Source organism: Festucalex cinctus, chromosome 1 (assembly GCF_051991245.1).
Source record: "Festucalex cinctus isolate MCC-2025b chromosome 1, RoL_Fcin_1.0, whole genome shotgun sequence".
Classification (NCBI taxonomy): Eukaryota; Metazoa; Chordata; class Actinopteri; order Syngnathiformes; family Syngnathidae; genus Festucalex; species Festucalex cinctus.
The window spans coordinates 5,611,982-5,632,615 of record NC_135411.1 but is presented as its reverse complement, the minus strand read 5'-3'; the positions used below and the strand labels follow the sequence as shown (position 1 = coordinate 5,632,615).

Here is a 20,634-nt window from a genome sequence, read left to right as displayed (position 1 = left end):
AACTTTAAATTGTGTGTAAAATAATGACATCCAGGACGATTCCCCCGTACAAGTTTTATTGCTCATGAGAACTGCTTGTGGAATTACAAATTTCATGTATTTTGATTGTGGCCGGCTGATTAATTAGTCTGACACTACAATTATTATTTATTTATTTATTTTTTACTTTACAAAATCATCTTGCGGGTCGGATTAAACCCTTTTCCGGGCCTGATCCGGCCCGTGGGCCGTATGTTTGACACTACTGTGCTAGAGCATACAGAAGGCTTTGATGCAGCCCCTGAACTGAAGAGAACGGTTGAAACAATGGTAGTTATTACAAAAACGGCCAGTAGGTGGCAGCAGAGTATAAGAGATCAACCAGGGCCATGTTGAAAAAAGCTCTTTTCCCCACAGTTTTAAACAGATTTGTGAACAATGATTAAACTTAGCTATACTCTAATGCTAATTTGCTGCAAAACGAAAGATACAAATATATATATATTTTTTTCGTCATGAAAGAAGAGACACCAAGTTCAGATGCAAATGACAAAAACATGTCACCTTAGCCACCAAAATGGTCTGTGGCCTTCTAATTCCAACATGATAATTTATTCGTCTTGTCGTCTAAATATGTACAGAATCTTTTCACATACGGTTTATTTCACCACCCACGACGGATCTTTCTTGATGCCGTCGTTCTCCGGGCCCAGGACGGCGACGCCGCACGTCTTGTTCCCGACGCTCAGGTACCTGCGCCAAACACAAACGCAAAACATTTTTGGATTATTTTCGAAATTGTTTTTGTCGGTAAATCCTTCTACAAAATAGCAATACTCAAAGGCAAATGTTATTTATTCTTTGTGGAAAAATTGCTAATTTACTGCAGCTTACTGAGGAGTTGTGGGTGCATATCAATTTGTACTCTATTGCCCCCAGGTGGCCAATGTGCACACAACAGAAGGGACAGCACAATGTCTATTGAAATAGAATAGTATGTTAAAAACGATTCAATTATTTACATTTATGTCCTCAAAGTGCTATTTTTCTTGTTTAAAAAAAAACATGACAAAATGTTTTGTTTATGTTGGGAGGCTGGAAGAGATAAATATCAAGTTGGAGAAGGAATGTGCAACGTATTAAGTTGAAACCTCTCAGCCACGTCCAGCAGGTTTTCCCGGGTGACGGCAAAGAGGCGTTCGCGGTGCTGCTGCTTCATCTCGTCTGTGATTCCGCTTAGGAATAAGGTCATTCCTGCATCAAAAAAAAAAAAAAAAAAAAAAAAAAACATCAAGTACTCGACGTGGGCGTACCCCGCTACTGCGTTTTTCCACAACGGCAGATGTGCGATTGTGACCTTTGCCCGAGGGCGCCACAGGCGAGTCGACGGCGGAGAAGACGGACAGCTTGGCTTCGTCGATGTCCTGCTGGTTGAACTTGGCCGACTTGGCCCAGTCGACACCTTTGCTGAAGGCGGAGAGCGTCTGGACCGAGTTTGGATCCCTTTTTTGGCACACATGCAAAGGAGGAGAATAAATGTATTCAAACGTTTCAACACTTTGTGATTTAATGAATGACACTTTGGTGTCTATTTTGCCTAATATGTTTATATTTTATTTAATAATATTTTTCTTGTCTAAAATCTTACGTTAGATTTTTTTTTTATTTGTATTTTTTGTATTCTTTTGGACAAATATTTTTGCATTGTTACTTTGTTTCATTGTAATGTATTTAAAAAATGCATCTTTAAAAAAAAAAAAAAAAAAAAAAAATGCATCTTTGTTTCTTTTTAATTTTGCAAGTTTTTATGCCTGGCCTTTTAACTCACCCTCCAAAATAAAATCTTTAAAAAAAAATACATTAAAAAAAAATATATTTCTACATTTGCGTATTTTATATAACCGTTGTGGTTTTGGTCTAATATTTCACTTTTGTATTACTTTTCCTGTCCTCAAATATTTGTCTACTTTTTATACTAATTGTCTATTCTTTTGTCCACTATTGTTCTAAAATTTCTGAATTATTTTTTTTCTAACATTCACAAATTTGCAAATAATATTTCTGTATTATTTTGTGTGATATTTCTGTTAACTTTTTTATTTTATTTTTTTTAATAAGAAATATTGCAGTTTAATCCCAATTTACAAGTGTATTTTCTTCAAATGTTTTTGGTATTTTCAATTTATTATTTATTTATTTTATTTTATTTAATTTTTTTTAACGATTCTCATTCATGTAAATCATCGCGTGTCTAAACATTCACGTCAATGAAACATCTTGGCACCTGTAAGAGTAAAACGAGAACAGGCCGCCCCCGCCCATCTTGGCTCCACCACCGTAGGCCCCGCCCTTCTCTCGGATCTCTCCGTGGAGAAACTTGGCTGTCATCATCCTTCCCAGCACGCAAAGACTGGCCACAGAGAAAGCGAAGTTGCTCAGTAGTCATCTTCCTGTTACTGCGGCAGCGTAATCAATTGCAAAAGAAAACCTGGCGTAGTCTTGGTGGCTGTAGGGGACGGTGCGGACGGACTCGCTGACAAAGTTGACGGGAAACGGCAGCTGGAAGAAAGTCTTCATGTGACAGGGCTGGAAATTTGGATCCTGGAAAAAGAAAGTGAGGCCAGTCAAGCATTTAGAAGCTGCATTTCGGGATCTTAGTGATTAAGAAAAAACATCAAGCAAAAGACAAACACGGACCCTTGATGTGTTTGGAAGAAGTTTGAAGTTGAGTTATTGCGTGAAGGAGAACTTGTGACTCTCTTCTGGGTGTGATCTCAAACTGAAAACTAATTCTGGGCAATTTTGCATCATCCATCTGTTTAGGATAGTTGCTTTGATTTTGACAAGAATCAAAAGTCCCTCCGGGAAAATGGCCAAATGAAATCAAAATGGCCGTTTTGAGCAACTCGTGATAGACATGCCTCGCAAATTTTGTGTTTCGAAGCAGAACTGGCTCAGACTTCTGGAAATGGTCTAAAACGACGGTCATTTCAAACCAAGGTGGTTGACTTCCTGTGTCATTTCAGACATGGCTTCTTGAGACTTTTCTTTTTTCTTTTTGTTCATCGTCTCCTCTACCAAAATTCATAAAGTCAAGTGAAACCGGTTTTGCGGGCTGAATGTCCAAAGTCCTGCCAATTGGTGTTTTATGGTGTGTCATCAAACTTAACTTCCAAAATGGCAGACATGTACATTTCAAAGCATAGCTTTTCTTGAGACTTTTTTTTTTTTGTGGGTCTACTAATGATAGACATTAGACCGATTATCAGCACTGATATTCAACATTTTGACAAATATTGGCATTAGCCATTTTGAAGAATCTTAAGCCCAATAATAGATCAATTTTAAAAAGTGTTAACTAATTATTTAAATTTTCAGAGATGCTGCTGACACCTTCTGTTTTTGTTTGAAATTAAAACAAAGATAAGTAAAATTGTAATATTTTACTTCAGATATTTTAAAATTTTTAAAAACTTTATTTACTGTAGAAAGCAACACAGAGCTATTTAAGATTTTCTTGTTTGAAAACAACCTTTTCTTACATTTTTAAAGGGATTACACCACGGTATTTTAAGCCCTTCCAAAAGGTAACTATAGGCATATAATTATTAAAAAAAAATTTTTTTTGATGAAACATTAGGTTTTTAAAACAAAGATGCTCATTTTATTTATTTATTTATTTTTAACTCCAATAGTAAATTATCCCTAAAAGTTGTTCGATAAATATATTCTTATTTTAAGAGTTGGAGGTTGAGGTTTTGATGCCAATTTTTTCCCTTTTACACAATGAATATCGGCCCCAAATATCGGTTATCAGCGTCCCTACTAATAATCGATATCGGCCGTGAAAATGCCATATCGGTTGATCTCTAAAATACAAGTCTACCAGATTTCATGTTTCTGAGCAACACTGGCTTCTGGGGGCTGAATTCTAAAAAAAAAAAAGTCAGGGGAGGATGTAATGAAGTCATTTTAAGCAAAGATGAAAACAAAAGACTTACAGCCACAAGAGTCCTGCTGGCTCCGGATCCGTTGCGGACATCCAGCGGCCTCTAGTGGAGAAACATGACAGCGCGTCAACACGAGGCGAGGTCAAGCGCTCCGTCCGTCACGTCACTCTCGTACCTCCACCACATTTGGCCGCACGGCTTTGAACTGCTTCCGGTTGCCAGCCACGTCCTTCACGAAGCTCTCCAGGTGGGCCACCGACTCGGACGCCCGCTGAGGCGTGGCATTGATGGCGCACCTGGAGGAACGTCCAAAAAATGAGTCGTTTCACCCCCGTGAGCGGGAAGGTGGGAAAACGAGCGACACCTCACCTCATGTTGTTGGGGTTGAGGAGGTGCTTCTTGATCCTGGGCAGCATGCGCATGACCGGGGTCAGGTCCGACATCTCCGCTATCCTCTTCATGAACTTCACCTGAGGATCGCAACGGCACATGGAGAAAATCTGACTACTGTGGAAAAACAGCTAAATGTATTTATTTTATTTTTTTTAGTTGTTTGATACAAATTATCATTGAATTTAGATAAGACAAAGTTTATAATCTTTGGGAATAGACTAATTAGACATCCAATCAAAATCATTGTTGACTCAATTGAAATTGAAAAGAGTAAATGGAATCAAATGTCTTGGCGTTATAATTGATGCAAAATTGTGCTGGAAATCACACGTAGAAAATATTAAAAGAAAAATATCCAAAACCTTAGGTATCGATTCGTGTTGTTCCGATACCGATGCTGGTATCGGCAAAGGTGCCGATACTGCATTAAAACAGTGGTATCTGTATCGGTGACTACTCACAAGTAACATGCCGATACCATGAATTCCAACGCTAATATAGGGTTTTGGATGCAGCATCTTGTGTCTTGCTGGTGCACGACATTCATTGATATGTGACATGTTGACTGCATGCCCATCTAAGATATCCGATTGGCCCTTGAATGCTCGGAACCAATAGCATGACAGCTTTTTCATGTTGAGGAGAAAAAAACCCTTAAGTATCGGTATGGTATCGGTATCGGCCGATACTGCAAAGTTGGGTATCGGTATCGGGGTCCAAAAAACGGTATCGGAACAACACTAGTATCGATATAAAACCAAAGATATTCTGAATAAGAAGTCATCGTATACATCATATTGTACATTATTTTTGTCATACCTAATTTATTGTGTGGAAAAAAACACAAAATCAACACACAATCTGTCTTTAAATTACAAAAAAAAAAAGAGCCAATAATTACATCACTCACATTATATAGAACCAACAAATCCGTTATTCATTAAATTAAATACTATTAAATTCTACGACCTTGTCAAATTTAAAACAGCTCAAATAATTTACAGATTTTTTTTTCCACTCACTCATTCACACACGTAAGCTTCTGTGAGTGAGTGAGTGGAAAAAAAAATAATAATAATACTTGCAAATACTGTCTTTCCACAGAAATGTCCCGCTGTTTACAAAACAAACACAAAATGGCAAAAGATGAACAAAAACACAGATGTGTAAACTGAGAGAAAGTTAAAGTGTGTACATCGTGTATTTAAAAAGTGCATTTTCCTGAGTGAATCCGGCAGACAGCCCCTTTAATAAAACCCAATCAATCAAATGGAGAACATTTCTTCCATTCGTAAGCACACGCCAGCAAAACATCACGACAGTGAAATATAAAGCAAAAAAAAACAAAAAAAAATCACGATTGAAGGACATTTCTTGAAAATGTCTCCCAATTGCGCTACCTGGTCCATCCCATCGAAGGTTTCCAGGAGTTCTCCGGCCGGCGTCAGCAGGTGTCCGGCCCGCGTCATGGCGTACACGTGGCCGGAGTAGGAGATCCCGTTGGCCAGCTCCTGCGCCGCCATCATCACCAGCACCCGCAAGTGCTCCCGGTCGTCAAAGCGGGGGCTGTTGAAGATGTCCCCCCACAGCCGGAACATGTCAGGGAGGTTCCTCTCCAAGCAGGAGGAGGACAGGAGGACACCCTGAGAGAGGAAATGAGGGCACAACATCACTTTTTTTTTTTTTTTTGCATGATTTCGGGTCCGGGTAGCCAAGTGAAGCTTTACCTGCTCCAACGTGTCCATGTGGGTGCAGTCGGGGATGACTTGGGGGGACACGGACATGTCGCCAGTCCTCAGATCCATCTGCTGGGCCTGCTGACGGTAGTCCAGGGAGCCACAACCCATCCTGAAAACACACAAGTAAACGCAAACAAGCAACAATTTTGTTGAATGTGTGGCCTTAAAATATAATCTCAGATTTTTTTCCCCCCACAGAAATCCATTACAATTGATTTTTTTTTCATTAAAAAATAGGGAAAAAAATAAGTATATTGTGACAAAATGTGAATAATTTTATTTTATTTTTTTAAAGCAAACCTTAAAAAGAAAAAAAAAGCTTTCTTCTCAGTAAAATACATTCCCTCCTAAAACTGTTCCAAATCAATTTTATAAATAAATAAATAAATAAATACATGTAAAAAAAAAAAAATTCTTATAAAAAATTGGCGAAGTAAAAAATATTCTAAAAATTCTGAAACTTTTAGGGGCATTTTTTTTCTTCTCTTTTTAGTGATTAGCAAAAGGTACACATAAATAGAACATTGCGTTTTTGAAAGTAAATAAATAAATAAACAAATAAATAAAGACTTTCCATATCTGTTTTCAAATTAAATTTTAAAATAAACTTTTTTCAAGTGTTATTTTTCAGTATAACACATTTTCTAAAAAATCAGTTTGTTGCATAACACAAGCAATTTTAAAAAAGTGATTTCAAAAATGACTTTTTTTTTTTTTTATAGTTTTCTTGAAACGATTTTTTACAAATTTTACAACAATATTTGCTCAATTATTATTTTTTTTTAAATGTGTTTAATATTGCCTTACATTATGTCAAAATACACTTCTCGCTCCCAAAAATTTATTCATAAGACTTTTCTCAAAAAAGATTAAAAAAACAAAAAAAACAAAAAAAACAAAGAAAACTTATAAATAAAGACTTAATAAATTTTAAAAAATATCCATCCATCCATTTTCTTGACCGCATATTCCTCACAAGGGTCACGGGGGGTGCTGGAGCCGATCTCAGCTGGCTTTGAGCAGTAGGCGGCGTACACCCTGGACTGGTTGCCAACCAATTGCAGGGCAATTTAAAAAAATATACATTGTTTTAATCAAATGATTTTATTTTCCAAAAGAAATACTAGAAAGGAGGAGGAGGCGGCCTCACTTGGTGATGACGCTGCAGAAGAGCGGCACATAAAGCTTCAGGTCCTCAGGCAGCGTGTTGAGGCTGCACATGGCCCGGAAGTACACTAAGCCGTTGGTGGGCTGCTCGCACAACTGGAGTGCAACACCGCCTGTGCATCAGAAGACGAGAGAAAAAAAAAGGGAAAAAAAAGCACCAAAATCACAGTTGTGTCATTTTTAAGGTTAATTAAAGGAGACATATTAACTCATTTACTCACAATAACGTATAAATGTTTTTTTTAATGTTCTAAGTGTCCCAAAGACGTATTTATACGTTTGTTTTTTTTTTTTTTTTATGCTAGCGCATACAGAAGGCTTTGATACAGCCTCTCAACTGCAAAGAATGGTTGCAGAAATGGTAGTTATTACACAAACGGCCAGCAGGTGACAGCAGAGCAAAGGAGATCAACCAGGGCCATGTAGAAAAAAAGCTCAATTACTTACAATTTTAAATAGATTTGCGAAAACTGATGAAACTTAGCTCTCTTCTAATGCTAATCGCTGCAAAACGGAAACAGATAGAAACATACTTTTTTTTTTCCTGATGAAAGAAGAGACTTTAATCTTTCTTTTGATAGGTTCCATGCCCTTATAGCAATCGAACACAATATTCTGTGGGCCTTGCAAAATCCGTCAAAATCCAGTAAAACAGCTGGGAGCGAACGGGATTGCGAAATGTGAAAATGGCGGCGAGTGAATGAGTTAAGGAAAAACATTTCAGCCAACAGAACCTCATTGCTAGAAATCAGAGTGACACAATGAGACAAAGGTCAGAGGGGGAACAAAAAAATAAATACAACAAATGTGGTGGTATGTTACCTGCGTCGGTCATGTGCACAGGCGTGACGGCTATGGTGGGCGCGATGTCGGACACTTTGAGTGCAGGCAGACACGACGCGTCCTGTGTTTTACTTTGAGCGTCCAGCAGCAGCAGACCTGAACACAAAGGTAGTAACAAAGCTCATAACCCGAAACCTTGAAAAGTTGTGGCATCTCTTAAAGTTTGACGACACACACCTTTCTCATAAATGTCCTCCTTGTCGCTGTCGGATAGCGCGCTGATCTTCTCCTGGAGCTTGCGCTGCTCGGCCGAGGCCTGCTTGTCCAGGTAGGAGTCGTCAGGACTCATGGAGAGGGTCAGTCTGTGCGTGTTGTCCTGGACGACGCAAAGAAATCCAGTCAGGTGAAGGCGTCGGATTTGATCATGTAATTAGGGTTGGATGATTAATTGATGTTAATTTATTGCTCAGTACGAAAAATAAATACCAGAAACAGTAAACATTTTTTTTTAATGTTTTTTTTTTTTTTAATTGTAATTGATGGGAGAAAAATCACACTTAATATTAGAGATAAACCTTTTTTTTTTTTTTCCCTCAGGGCTGAATGACAGATGGCGATTATTAGTAGTCAAGGAGGCCGATAATCGAAATTTGAAGCAGATATTTTTCATTCAAAAAAAAGAAAAAAAGGGGGCAATCGTTCAAATACAAATGCCAATCTTGACTTTGTTGTAATGTTTTAAAGCATTAATGCTTATTGAACAATTTTTCCAGACTTTTCAAAATGCAGATTAAAAAAAAAATCTTAGATAATATACTTAATTTTAAATGTTAAAAAGGGAAAAAAAAGTTACAAAAAACTGACAACTTCACTTTAAATTTCTAAAATAAATAAAATAAAAATTTTTTTTTTTAAAAATGGTCAGGGAGCTCCCAAGGTTATCAGTACATCTTAAAAAGCTAAATAGAAACTTAAAGAAGTAAATACCATAGCTCTGTTTTTTCCAAAATTAAAACAAAAAAATAAAATCCTGAAATCTTAAACTTTCACATTTGTTTTAATGTCGAACAATAATTAAAGGTTCAGAAGGTTAAAGAAAAATTTAAAAAATAGTTCCCTGAGATTAAAATTTTTAGCTTTACCTTTTATCAACTGTCAGATTTTGAAAAAAAGGCCAACACTGATATTCGTCAAAATGCCCAATATCAGCGCCGGTTATTGGTAAATATTATTTTTCATTTCATGCTATATGATCCAGCCCTACCAGTAATCTGCAGGTCCCCTCACACAAACCTTAAAGTAGTGCCGGACTTTGTCCTGGAGGAAATGCGGGTTCTCCTCCAGGGCTCTTCTGAACTTGCGGACGTTGTCGTTGATCTGCAGAAGCTCCACCGGGTCGCCGTCGTGGTTCCACGATGACGCGATGTACTACACAAGCAGACTCCGGCTCAACAAAAAAAAAACAAAAAAAAAAAAACTCACCAGGTTCTAAAAACGTGCGGATCAGCATGTGCTCACCGAGGCCAAGGAGAGGCCAAAGTTGGTGGACTGGTGCTTCATCTGGATCTCGATCTTGTGAAGGAGAGCCTCAATCCTCTCGTCCTCGAAGCCCGTTCTGACGAGAGGGAGAAATATGTTGACAAAAAGTCAAGAACTAACACATCTGCATGTGTCTTTTGCACGGGAAAAAAAAGGTCAGGGAAAACATTGAAAAAAAAAAAAAAACTATCTCCTTTCAATTTAAAAAAAAAGCCCTCAAATTGGCAAATCACAGTTGCAACAAAAGACTTAACTGGCACCAGTATGTGTCAATCTCCAAGACCAGGGATTAAATTTACCCCCCCTCCCCACCTCATTTTTTTGGTGGCCGAATAAAGAAAATCACGTGTGCCTATGAAATTTGGCCTTTTTATTTAGGTAGAAAATATTAACCTGAATTTTCAGCATTCCTCAATTTTTGTACAAATCCGATCACGTGATCAGAAATTGGGGTTGGTCGTGTAACTTTCAGCTGATGGCTATCAAGTGAATACGATGGTGTATTAGGGAGAGGTATATATATATATATATATATATATATATATATATATATATTTTTTTAAGAGAGTAGTTAATACTCCGAGAAAAAACAAGAAAAAATTACGAGAAAAAAATACTTAATTACAAAGTGGCAAATTTGCAAAAAACAAATCCCCCCCCCCAAAAAAAACCACCCCCACAAATTAAGAAAAAAAAAAAAAAAAAACTCAAATATTTGCGACATTATAAAGCGGCAAATTTGCGAGAGATAAAGTTGTATATTTGTGCCATTAAAATTAGCAAATTTTAACGGAGAAGGATGGAGGCGGCAGCATGTGTTGAGGTCACAGGTCGCGGTCACAGGCCGCGATCTTGAGCAATGCACAGAACCCAATTATAAGCAATTTCCCTTCCCCTCCATCAATTCCCTACATGACATCAATTGAACAATGGAATTTGTATTTGGTTGGTTTCCAGAAATTCTTATTTCAAATTTAATTTGTCCATTTGTTTACAATATTTTTTGGACAAGTTGCACTAGTCAAAAAAATGCATCAAGAAAAAAAAAAAAAAAAAAAAATCACACTATAAGTCATATTTTTTGTGGGTACATTTATTTTACAAAAACTGAGACCAAGAGCAGTCGCGCTCTGGCTGGCACCAAAAAAAACCCCGTTCCCCAATCGTGTTGATGCACCCGAGTAAGTGTGACTTGTTGTCCGAATAATATGACCGAAAACCATCACAATATGATGAGCGGGTTATCCATTTGTATAATTGTCACAGTCAGAGAAAGAAAATGAACATTTGAAAATTGAGGTGAAAAATGTGAGAAAATAATCCCAGATCCATACTGTAGGAATCATTGTAAATATAGTTATCATACATTTGCTGCAATGAAAAACTGCTTCTGCTTGCAATGAAGAATGCTTTGCTCTGCTCCACACTCACATTCACATAGCCTAACCCTATCAGGAGATGATCATGAGCACAAGAACATCTAACCTATACGTTGCGCCCGTTTTCTGTTAAGAAATGATTGCAAACTTGACCACAAATGTACTCAGCAATTTTCCACTCACATGCGCACACACAGACAAACAAGTACACGGTGTTTCAACTATGTTTTGCATTTGCATTTTTAGTGTTGGAACGCCCATGTAACTCGGGGCGTGAAAACCAACTAAATAGAGAGGGTGAGGGGAGGAATCCTCAGAGAGTGCAGGAGTGAATTGTATCAGTCAGTTCCTCTCCTCTCTCCTGGCAAATGTTTTGGTTTCTCTCCTTTTTGTGTCGTGTTTAACTCATTTGCTCCCAATAACGTGTAAATACGTTTTTTTCTCATGTTTTAAGTGTCCCAAAGACGTATTTATACATTTTTTATGCTAGAGCATACAGAAGGCTTTGATGCAGCCTCTCAACTGCAAAGAGCGGTTGCAGAAATGGTAGTTATTACACAAACGGCCAGCAGGTGGCAGCAGAGCAAAGGAGATCAACCAGGGCCATCTAGAAAAAAAGCTCAATTACTTCCTATTTTAAATAGATTTGTGAAAACTGATGAAACTTAGCTCTCTTCTAATGCTAATTGCTGCAAAACGGAAAAAGATAGAAACATACTTTTTTTCCTGATGAAAGAAGAGACTTTAATCTTTCTTTTGATAGGTTCCATGCTTTTATAGCAATTGAAAACAATATTCTGTGGGCCTTGCAAAATCAGTCAAAATCCAGTAAAGCAGCCGGGAGTGAACGGGATTGCGAAATGTGAAAATGGCTGGAAGTGAATGAGTTAATAAATGTCAAACAGGTAAACCTGACACATCCCCGCTCCGACTTACTCGATGATGTCGTCGATAGTTTGATGTATGACGTTCTTGACTTTCTCCGCGTCCCCCTCGGCCATCCCCTGCAGGCCGATGCTGAACGACGCCTCCTTGGTGCTGCCGTCGTATCTGCGCAACACAAAAACGACATCGCGTTGGCCGCGCCGAGACGTTTAAACGCCCACTCCAAACTTTCTCCTCCTGCTGCGCGTCTCACCCGACCACCGAGGAGAAGTCCGTTCCAATTTTGGGCTCGATGAGAGCTTTGTAGAAGGGAGCGTTGGGACCGGCTGTCATCAGAGAAGACAGCAGGCTGAGGGTGAAGGCTTCGAAGGTGTCGGTGATACTGCGGAGGGAAACGTCGGGCTGAGTTTCGCATCGTAAAGTTGCTCTATGGAACGATTTGTCTAAAAATATCTAGGGATGTAACGATAACGGCAATATGGTGATAACGCGATATTAAAACTGCCACAATATATTGTCGTCGTCGTCGTCATGTCACAATATTAAAAGCAGGATATCTGTTAAAAAGTCTGTTTGACTTCCATTTGTGCTGTTCTAGCACCCTCTGGTGGCTATTTTTTTTTTTTACTGCAGTTTAATTTTCACAAGGCATGTTTTGGCCCTTCTATGTTTAAAATCTAGGGATGTTCGATACCACTTTTTTTCAGACCGATACCGATACTCAGACCCTCAGTACTCACCGATACCAACTGCCGATACCAGTCGTACATTTTGACAAATAAAAAAAAATCACTAAAAGATATTTTTGAACAAATATATTTCCTTTAATTTTGACAAAAACAAAACAGCACAGTCACTCTTCAATAGTCTTAACGCTCAAAATAAAACACAAAAATGCTCTTTTAGTTTAAGATTCACAATTTTGAAGTATTTCCAGAAGTTTTGGTGAAAAACTGCTGCAAGTTAGCGCCACTTACAGGCAAGGAGGACTCACTTCACGTCTTCCCCCTCTGCCATCGGTCGCTTGTATTCGTCTGCGTCACCAGTACTCGAGTACTTGGAGAAAAAGGCTGGTATCGGCCCGATACCCATACCTGGTATCGGCCCGATACCCATACCTGGTATCGGTACTCGCCCATTCCTATTAAAATCCAGATGAAAGGGAACGTAATCTGCTTGTGAACCAAGTCAATATGTTGAGGAACTCAATGTGTGCGTGCATTAGCAAATAAGTGCCTCAATATTAAGTGTTATCGGAGATTGTAGGTGGTTTATATGCATTGCTGTTATGGACAAAAGCACAATATTGTTTTTTTTGTTTGTTTTTTTACACTATTATAACGTTTTTTTATAACACCAACCTCCCCACAATAGTGTGATAATTATCGTATCGTAACCTTCATATTGTGACAATATTGTATCGTGATGTTTGGATATCGTTACATCCCTAAAAATATCTTCACAGTAGCATTTTTATTTGACCATTTCTGACTGAAACATCTTCTAATTAGTAGATTAACATCTTAGCTGTTCACAATGGGTACTCTTTGTACTGGATTTGGATGTGTAGTTTCATTTTTCGGCCACATTTTTTCGGTGGCAGTAGTGATTCAAAATGGAATTTTCTGCGTCCAGCAGCTTTAAGCTTCGTATTTCATCGCATATAGAATACGCATTTAAAATAGCATGTTTTTCTATTCAAATGGATTTTGTGTGACAAATTTGTGAACTTAACTTAAGTTGACGTCATTTACCGCTTATGGCGGCATACGTCGTGATTTTACTAACCGTTATTAAACGTTTTTGGCAGTCAAAGAGTTAAAAAGTAAATAAAATGCCCATACTACACAAAAACAATATAATTTACTCCACCAGAGACATTAGGATTGCAAATCAACTCGCCATTTTTTCCCTACTCACTAATGACTCAAAATGAACGTGTTGTCTTACTCTCCCAGCAGGAAACTGACACACAGTGTGTTCTGTCGCGCGGCGTCGGGAGCCATCGCGTCGGGACCGCAGGTCACGTGCTCTTCCCTCTGAACACGGCAACGAACACGTTTTAAACCACACGCGATTTACGTTTAGCATCCTCGAGACTTTTGTTTTTTTTTTCGAGCGCTCACGGGACTGGTCCAGTGCGGCTGAGACGGGACTCGGGTGTCGGGATGGATGCGTTGAAACTTGGACAGCGCCTCCTGGTCAATCTGCTTCAGGTGTTGCTCCAGAGGAAGGTCTCCATAGGTGAAGAACCTGAGGAACAATCATGCACAACAGCTTACACACACCAACAGGGGCCACGTTGCGGATTGCGGGCAAATTGCAAACCTTTCGAACCCTTTTTTACACAACAATTTAAAGCCTTTCCAAGGTGGATGTCACCTAGCGCTGCACGATATTCGAAAATCATGCGATAAAGTTGCTGAATATAGCCATATTGATGTTGTTGCGATATTTAACATGTACCCAAGGAAATGACATTTTTATTATCTCATGAAAGAATTAAATTTTTCTATGCAGCAAAATAAGCAAACTCAATATATTCTTAAGTTAATTTATTGTAATTCCCTCTCGATAATGTTGGCTGGCACTGTTATAGAGGTTTATGTGAACACCAGAGGTGTAAACTCTGAAATGATTTTGGAATTATGTATCTGCTTCAGGAGCTGAGATATCAATTATTTTTAATATTGTTGAATTTCCAATAAAACACTAGGTTTTGGGAGGTGATTCTAAAGTCACCCTTAAGTTTTAGAGGCATGTTTTTTCAGGTGCTTTAGGTCTTAATGGGTTAATACATAACAGCCAGGGGGGGGAACAAAAAAAAAAAAAAAGGTGGAAAATGCTGTCAGTCAATCCGCCAGTGCAGTTTACGAAAAATTAAACAATTATAACAATAAAAGGCAGAAAAATGCTGCATAGCCGTTACAGTCTAACTAACGGAACTTGTTTCAGTGAACAATTTTAGATCCAGATTAAGAGCACTTGAGACGGCCTCATTGATTTGTAACTGTTTTATATCATTTGTATGTGATTGTAAGTGAAACTTTTATTTATAACGGTAACGTAAACTGTTTTGCTGCCTCTTGCCCAGGACTCCCTTGAAAAATATATATATTTTTTTTATCTTAACGGGACTATCCTGGTTAAATAAAGGTTAAAAAAAATAAAATAAAAACAAACAGTCTCTGGAACAGAGACAAGAAAATAATCCATTCAAGTCCCTGTCAGAGTGGCAGATTTCCACAAAATTTGTGACTTGGCATTGTGCCTTTTGCACACGGAAAACACAGCATTATCTTCTTTTACACAGTTTCTGCAAAAGTTTTTAACTGTTTGACTGCCAAAAACTATTAATAAAATCACAATGTAGGCCACCATAAACGTTAAATGACATCAACTACGTTTTTTTGTTTTGTTTGCTTGTTTTAATCAATGGGCAGTGCAACATCTAAGTGCAGCCCTGCCTGGTCAATGAGTTGTGGAATCAAAAACACTCATAAACTATGGCCACCAGATGGCAGCATTTTTTGTTTTGTTTTGTTTGTTTTAATCAATGGGCAGTGCAACATCTAAGTGCAGCGCTGCCTGGTCAATGAGCTGTGGAATCAAAAACACTCACTAACTATGGCCACCAGATGGCAGCATTGTATCTCTTCAATGGGCTGCCCGTGTATCAGATTACAATGAAAGATGACGAAATCTGACGAAATAGAACGTTTTCAAGGATGACGTGAATGATAACGTTTTGATAACGTGGCAGTAAAAAGAGTTAAGTCTTGACCATAATAGACTGTGCCTTGTAATGCACAAAAAAAGTGCTTGTTTGACACTGAGAGCCTACAAAAATGATACAATTTAAACCCATAATGAGACTTTTACCCGCCTTTTCCACAGAACCCGAAAAAGCAGGCATAGGGTCAAAACTGCGTGCGCGTTCACACAACAACCTCAACATTTGCTTTCAAGAAAATAGTGGAAGAGTGAGTGAGTGTAAGTGTTAAATTTTACATCCTGCTTCCTACTACTAACTTGGCACTCCGATAGCGACGTGTGTGTGTGTGTGGGTGGGGGGGGGGGGGGTGTTACCTGGCATTGCTGGGGTGGTAGTGTGTGGCGTGGAAGTGCTTGAGCTGCTCCCAGGTGAGGTCGGGGATGGCCAGCGGCTCGCCACCGTACACCACCGAATACGTGTGGTCGGGGTAAAGTTTGTTCTGGAGGTGCTGAGCGTACAGGCGCTCGTTGTCAGACTGGCAGGAAGCAAAAAACAAAAAACAAAACAAAAACAGTCGTCACGAGTCGGGATTTGGTGTCGTTTCGGTTTCAGGTGACGACTCGGACTCACAAAGGCTCCTTTCATCTCGTTGAAGACCACGCCTTTGAAGACCAGAGGCGAGCTGGCGTCGGTGGGGTCTTCGTTCTCCAGCCTCCAGCCCTCCTGCCTGAAAAGTTTTCGATTGTGACGCCACGGGACAAGATACAAAACGAAACAACAACCAGAAAGTTCCAAACACTCACCAGAAGTCCTGCTCCCGCAAGCACGGGAAGAACACGGCGTCCAGGTAGACGGACAGAAGATTCTGGAAGTCTTTTGCGTTCTGCGTGGAGAACGGATACATGGTGTAGTCGCTGGCTGTTGGCAAGGAACACCACATTGAGTCACTTTAAAGTTGAGATTTTTTCATATTTGTTCAAATTTACATGATGAAAACGATCAGTGACGAATCCGCCCTCAATAAAATTGATTATCGGTGTTCCCATTTGTACCTGTGAAGGCGTTCATGAACGTGGACAGCGACCGATTGAGCATTTTGAAGAAAGGATCTCTGCACGGATACTTTTGGGACCCGCACAGCACCGTGTGCTCCAGGATGTGAGGGACCCCCGTGCTGTCCATGGGGGTGGTCCGGAACTGCACGCTGAAAGGGCCAGAGCGGAGTTTGAGCGTAGCAACAGCTAATACAGCACATCCACGTTTATTTGTTTGTTTGTTTTTTTTAACTCATTTGCTCCCAATAACGTGTAAATACATTTTGTTTTATGTTTTAAGTGTCCCAAAGACGTATTTATATGTTTTTTTTGTTTATTGTTTTTTATGCTAGAGCATGATGATGCAGCCTCTCAACTGCAAAGAACGGTTGCAGAAATGGTAGTTATTACACAAACGGCCAGCAGATGGCAGCAGAGCTAAGGAGATCAACCAGGGCCATCTAGAAAAAAAGCTAAATTACTTCGAATTTTAAATAGATTTGTGAAAACTGATGAAATTTAGCTCTCTTCTAATGCTAATTGCTGCAAAACGGAAACAGATAGAAACATACTTTTTTTTTTCCTGACGAAAGAAGAGACTTTAATCTTTCTTTTGGTAGGTTCCATGTTTTTATAGCAATTGAACATAATATTCTGTGGGCCTTGCAAAATCAGTCAAAATTCAGTAAAACAGCCGGGAGCGAACGAGATTGCGAAATGTGAAAATGGCAGGGAGTGAATGAGTTAAGCAACCTGAAGAGATTGTTAGGATCATCCCTGGCCGCGTGCAGGTACTGAGCTCCCGTTTTATCGTGGGTCAACTTGATGGCAGTGAGGAACAAGTCAGGGACGGCCACGACCTGCATGGAAAAAAAGACAATGACATTTCATACTTAAGCCATTTGTCATGTCTATCGATCAAGTTGTCTGGAATAACAGTTTTGTCCTCCATGATTGAGTGATTGTACAAAAAAAAAAAAAAGACCCATTGTACCTCTTTAACTGTAAATCCATGGATTTGTTGGCCTGCTGTGTATTGAAGAGCCTTCTCTACTGCTGCTGCAGTGCTCCTCTGTCTCCATGACAGATGTGGGACCTTTAAACTAGGTTAAGGGGAAACGTTCATAAAATGAATTTTAGTTAATTCTCAAACAAACAGTATGCAGACTATTGCACACTGATTAAAATACGCCTAAAATATTATAAACCAGGCTACAATGGAAACTTATTCCTTTCTATTATCAAGCCTGGTGTTGACTTAAATTGAATTTTTACGCCCACAATGAGTGATTGCATCTCGTGTCCTCAAAATCCATCAAACAACGCATCAATCAATCTAGTGTTGGCTTTAGGGACTATCTTAAATTACAGCTTTTCCCCAAAACTTAGAATTTCCTTAAATGTTTACTTAAATTTATTTTTCTACTGAATATAGCGTAGTCTAATGTTGCCTTCAGGGACAGTCTGAAATCCCACAAAGTAAAATTTCTTTCCATAACAAATTACTGGCAGTACCAAAATGTGCTCAAATATTCAGTTCATTTGTGTATCAAATCAACAGTCTTTATTTTAAACCATTGGTCACGACGCTGCTGAGCTAAAACAGTGTCATCGTCATTGCACAATTAGTTCATTGGAGTCATTATTATTACACGATGATGCTAGCTAGGTTGCTAACCAATGCTAGCTAGCTTACCGGACATGTCGAAGTTTCTCGAACAACGCCTTCGTCTGGCGAAACATGGCGAACTAAATTATCTTGAGCTCATAAACTACTACGTCCAATAAGTTAGGCTCCAGTACACACACTTATTACGACATAATACGATAACGCCAAGTTGCATCACTGTATCCTGCGTCCTCTCATGTCATGCGACTTCATAAACGGAGCAGCCATGCTGGGTATCTGAGCGCAGACCTCACAACGCCGGCATTGAAATGTTTACGTGTATCGTACCCATCCAGTAGTAATAGAAATCTACGGTGCAACACAACAGCATCCTCGCTTGTAATTGGTCAATTGAAAGGACGGCAGCTCGTGATTGGCTGAACCGCACTGAACGCCATTTTTTGCTAGATGGATCGATAAGTTTAAAAATACTCATTTGTCTGCAGGATTTTTTTTTTTTCTCCTTTGTGTTGAAGTTTGAATGAGTGAGTAGACCTTTCAAGCGTATTGATTTTGATCGAAAATTTTGGAAAAACAGTAAATGTAAGTGCTAAATCTTGGAATGTGCGATGTTGCGAATACCTTTTATTTATGTATTTATTTTTTTGGGGAGGGGGTCTAATTTATTATTGTGGTATTAATAAATTATTATTGATTATACAATTATTTTTTAGCAAGAGTAGCTGGAAAAAAAATTTAAATGTAGTTTTATCATTTCCCCAGCAGATGTCCCTGTATAACCGTTTTATTTTCCACCTTCTGCAGTCCTCTCTCCTGAATAATTTCTTGACTTGTCATGACATCTTCACGTTTACCGTATGGAGACAAGTTTAAATAATTAAAATTAAAGAGGGTTGTGCATACTGCACGACTTTAAACAAATATTTTACATCATATTGCATTCTAGGAACTCGAATACGCGACTAATGGCTTGAGAAATGAAGGGTGTCAGAATTACATTGAAGTATATGTAAAGTAACTACTGAGTGAGCCCACGAGGACACCTTTGACAACTCATAGGACTCAATTCAGTTACATATCATCAGTGAATATACACAAAACAACGACGAGGCCATATTAGGAGTATTCCTTCTAAAATGTACGGCACCTTGGAGAGAAAGCTCTCAGTTCAGGGCTCGCGAGGAGAGAGGTGAGGAACTGACTGATACAATTCACTCCTGCACTCTCTGAAGATTCCTGTCCTCACCCTCTCTATTTATTTGGTTTTCCACGACCCTGGTTACATTCCCCCCTCGTGGTGCACACGTGTAGGCCTACTGTAGTTATTAATGATTTAGCAGCAAGCTAATTGCCAGCCTGCTCTCCTCGGAGATGATATTAGAGCCCGACGTGCTGTGGCTGCACACTCACTCCAAGCGAGTTCCCCGTCTTCTCGGATCCTCCAGTAACATGTGAGAGTGCTGACAAGAAGCTGCACGCTTGCTCGCTCGCTCTTTCTCTCTTTGGATGTCTTCCTTGTGTTCTCTCTGACAGCGAGTGGGAGAGTTTTTTTGTTTTTTTTTTCCTTCCCCGGCGGTGTGAATAGGAAGCTGGAGACTTTGCCTCTTTGCTGCCTGCAGTCTGTTGGGTCATTATCAGCCAAAAGTCTGCATGGCGCTCTCGAATAATAGGAGCGAGAGAGAGAAAAAAAAAGTGGAATTCAGGCTGGAGATGTCACAATTTTCAGGGATTCTCGACTCCAATCTGATGGCATCATTATATTACACTTAACGTTACTTGAAGCTATTTTCAAGTCTGTCTAAATGGCATTTTTATTTCTTTTAAAGGAGACATACTGATTTTTTCTTTTCCCAAAAGGTGGTTTTAATAACATGTCTGTGGCAGGCGTTTTTGCACAAAATGGTCCAATGAGCAAGAATGACAGACACCAGTTTTGCAGCATATTAGGATAAATTGGCTCGTTTTAGGTGCGCAGCTATCTTGCGCAGTGAGCATGCTCTCACGTACTTCCGGGCCAATGGCAAGTTTAGATTTCGTTTGGATGACAGCAAGCCGGCTGGATATCATTCCTTGTTTCTTCTCGCCGAAGCTGCGCCAGTAATATTGCAGCTCTCCTTACCTTTCAGCTTTGACGTGATCATGCGCCGTCCAGACTAGATGATCATGTCTTTGGTGTAGACACTAACTCTAGACACACATCGCAGTCTAACTCTGTGAATGGCTGGTGTTTTTGTTCTTTTGCTGTTTTGTTTGACTAGCTCAGATAGAATAAGGCATTTTGCGCGGTTGTGAGATGGAACGCAGCCAACTCACGGCTAATCGAAGAGGCTCCTCTCATTCTCTTTAATATCATGGTAGTTAAAATCGGATGCGGAAATTGACTCCTGCTGCACTCTAAAAAAACAGTTGGTCCAAAAGTAACCCAATTATGGATTAAAAAT

General features: G+C 39.2%; 1 protein-coding gene across 1 annotated transcript; it reads right to left on the bottom strand.

The window, feature by feature from the left end:
• Nucleotides 1–135: 135 nt before the first annotated feature.
• pitrm1 (pitrilysin metallopeptidase 1) lies at nt 136–18,499 on the bottom strand. Its single transcript, XM_077512611.1, has 26 exons — nt 18,260–18,499; nt 17,558–17,666; nt 17,317–17,423; nt 16,582–16,733; nt 16,333–16,447; nt 16,160–16,256; nt 15,904–16,064; nt 13,941–14,067; nt 13,765–13,853; nt 12,068–12,196; nt 11,866–11,979; nt 9,530–9,626; nt 9,305–9,439; nt 8,249–8,387; nt 8,051–8,167; nt 7,212–7,341; nt 6,050–6,170; nt 5,723–5,965; nt 4,299–4,399; nt 4,105–4,225; nt 3,981–4,031; nt 2,468–2,580; nt 2,264–2,389; nt 1,337–1,482; nt 1,131–1,233; nt 136–732 (listed from the first exon to the last, which is right to left on the bottom strand). Exons 1-26 carry the CDS (start codon nt 18,304–18,306, stop codon nt 639–641), a joined length of 3,084 nt encoding a protein of 1,027 aa, XP_077368737.1. The 5' UTR covers nt 18,307–18,499; the 3' UTR covers nt 136–638.
• Nucleotides 18,500–20,634: the final 2,135 nt, after the last annotated feature.

Bases quoted from the DNA above. Each gene is read 5' to 3' on its own strand.
- pitrm1 (XM_077512611.1), bottom strand. From the start codon at position 18,306: ATGTTTCGCCAGACGAAGGCGTTGTTCGAGAAACTTCGACATGTCCG. The intron at 16,448-16,581 runs GTACAAATGGGA...CCTTGCCAACAG, and splicing joins GTTCATGAACGCCTTCACAG to CCAGCGACTACACCATGTAT. The intron at 6,171-7,211 runs GTGAGGCCGCCT...GTGTGTTTTCAG, and splicing joins TTCTGCAGCGTCATCACCAA to GATGGGTTGTGGCTCCCTGG.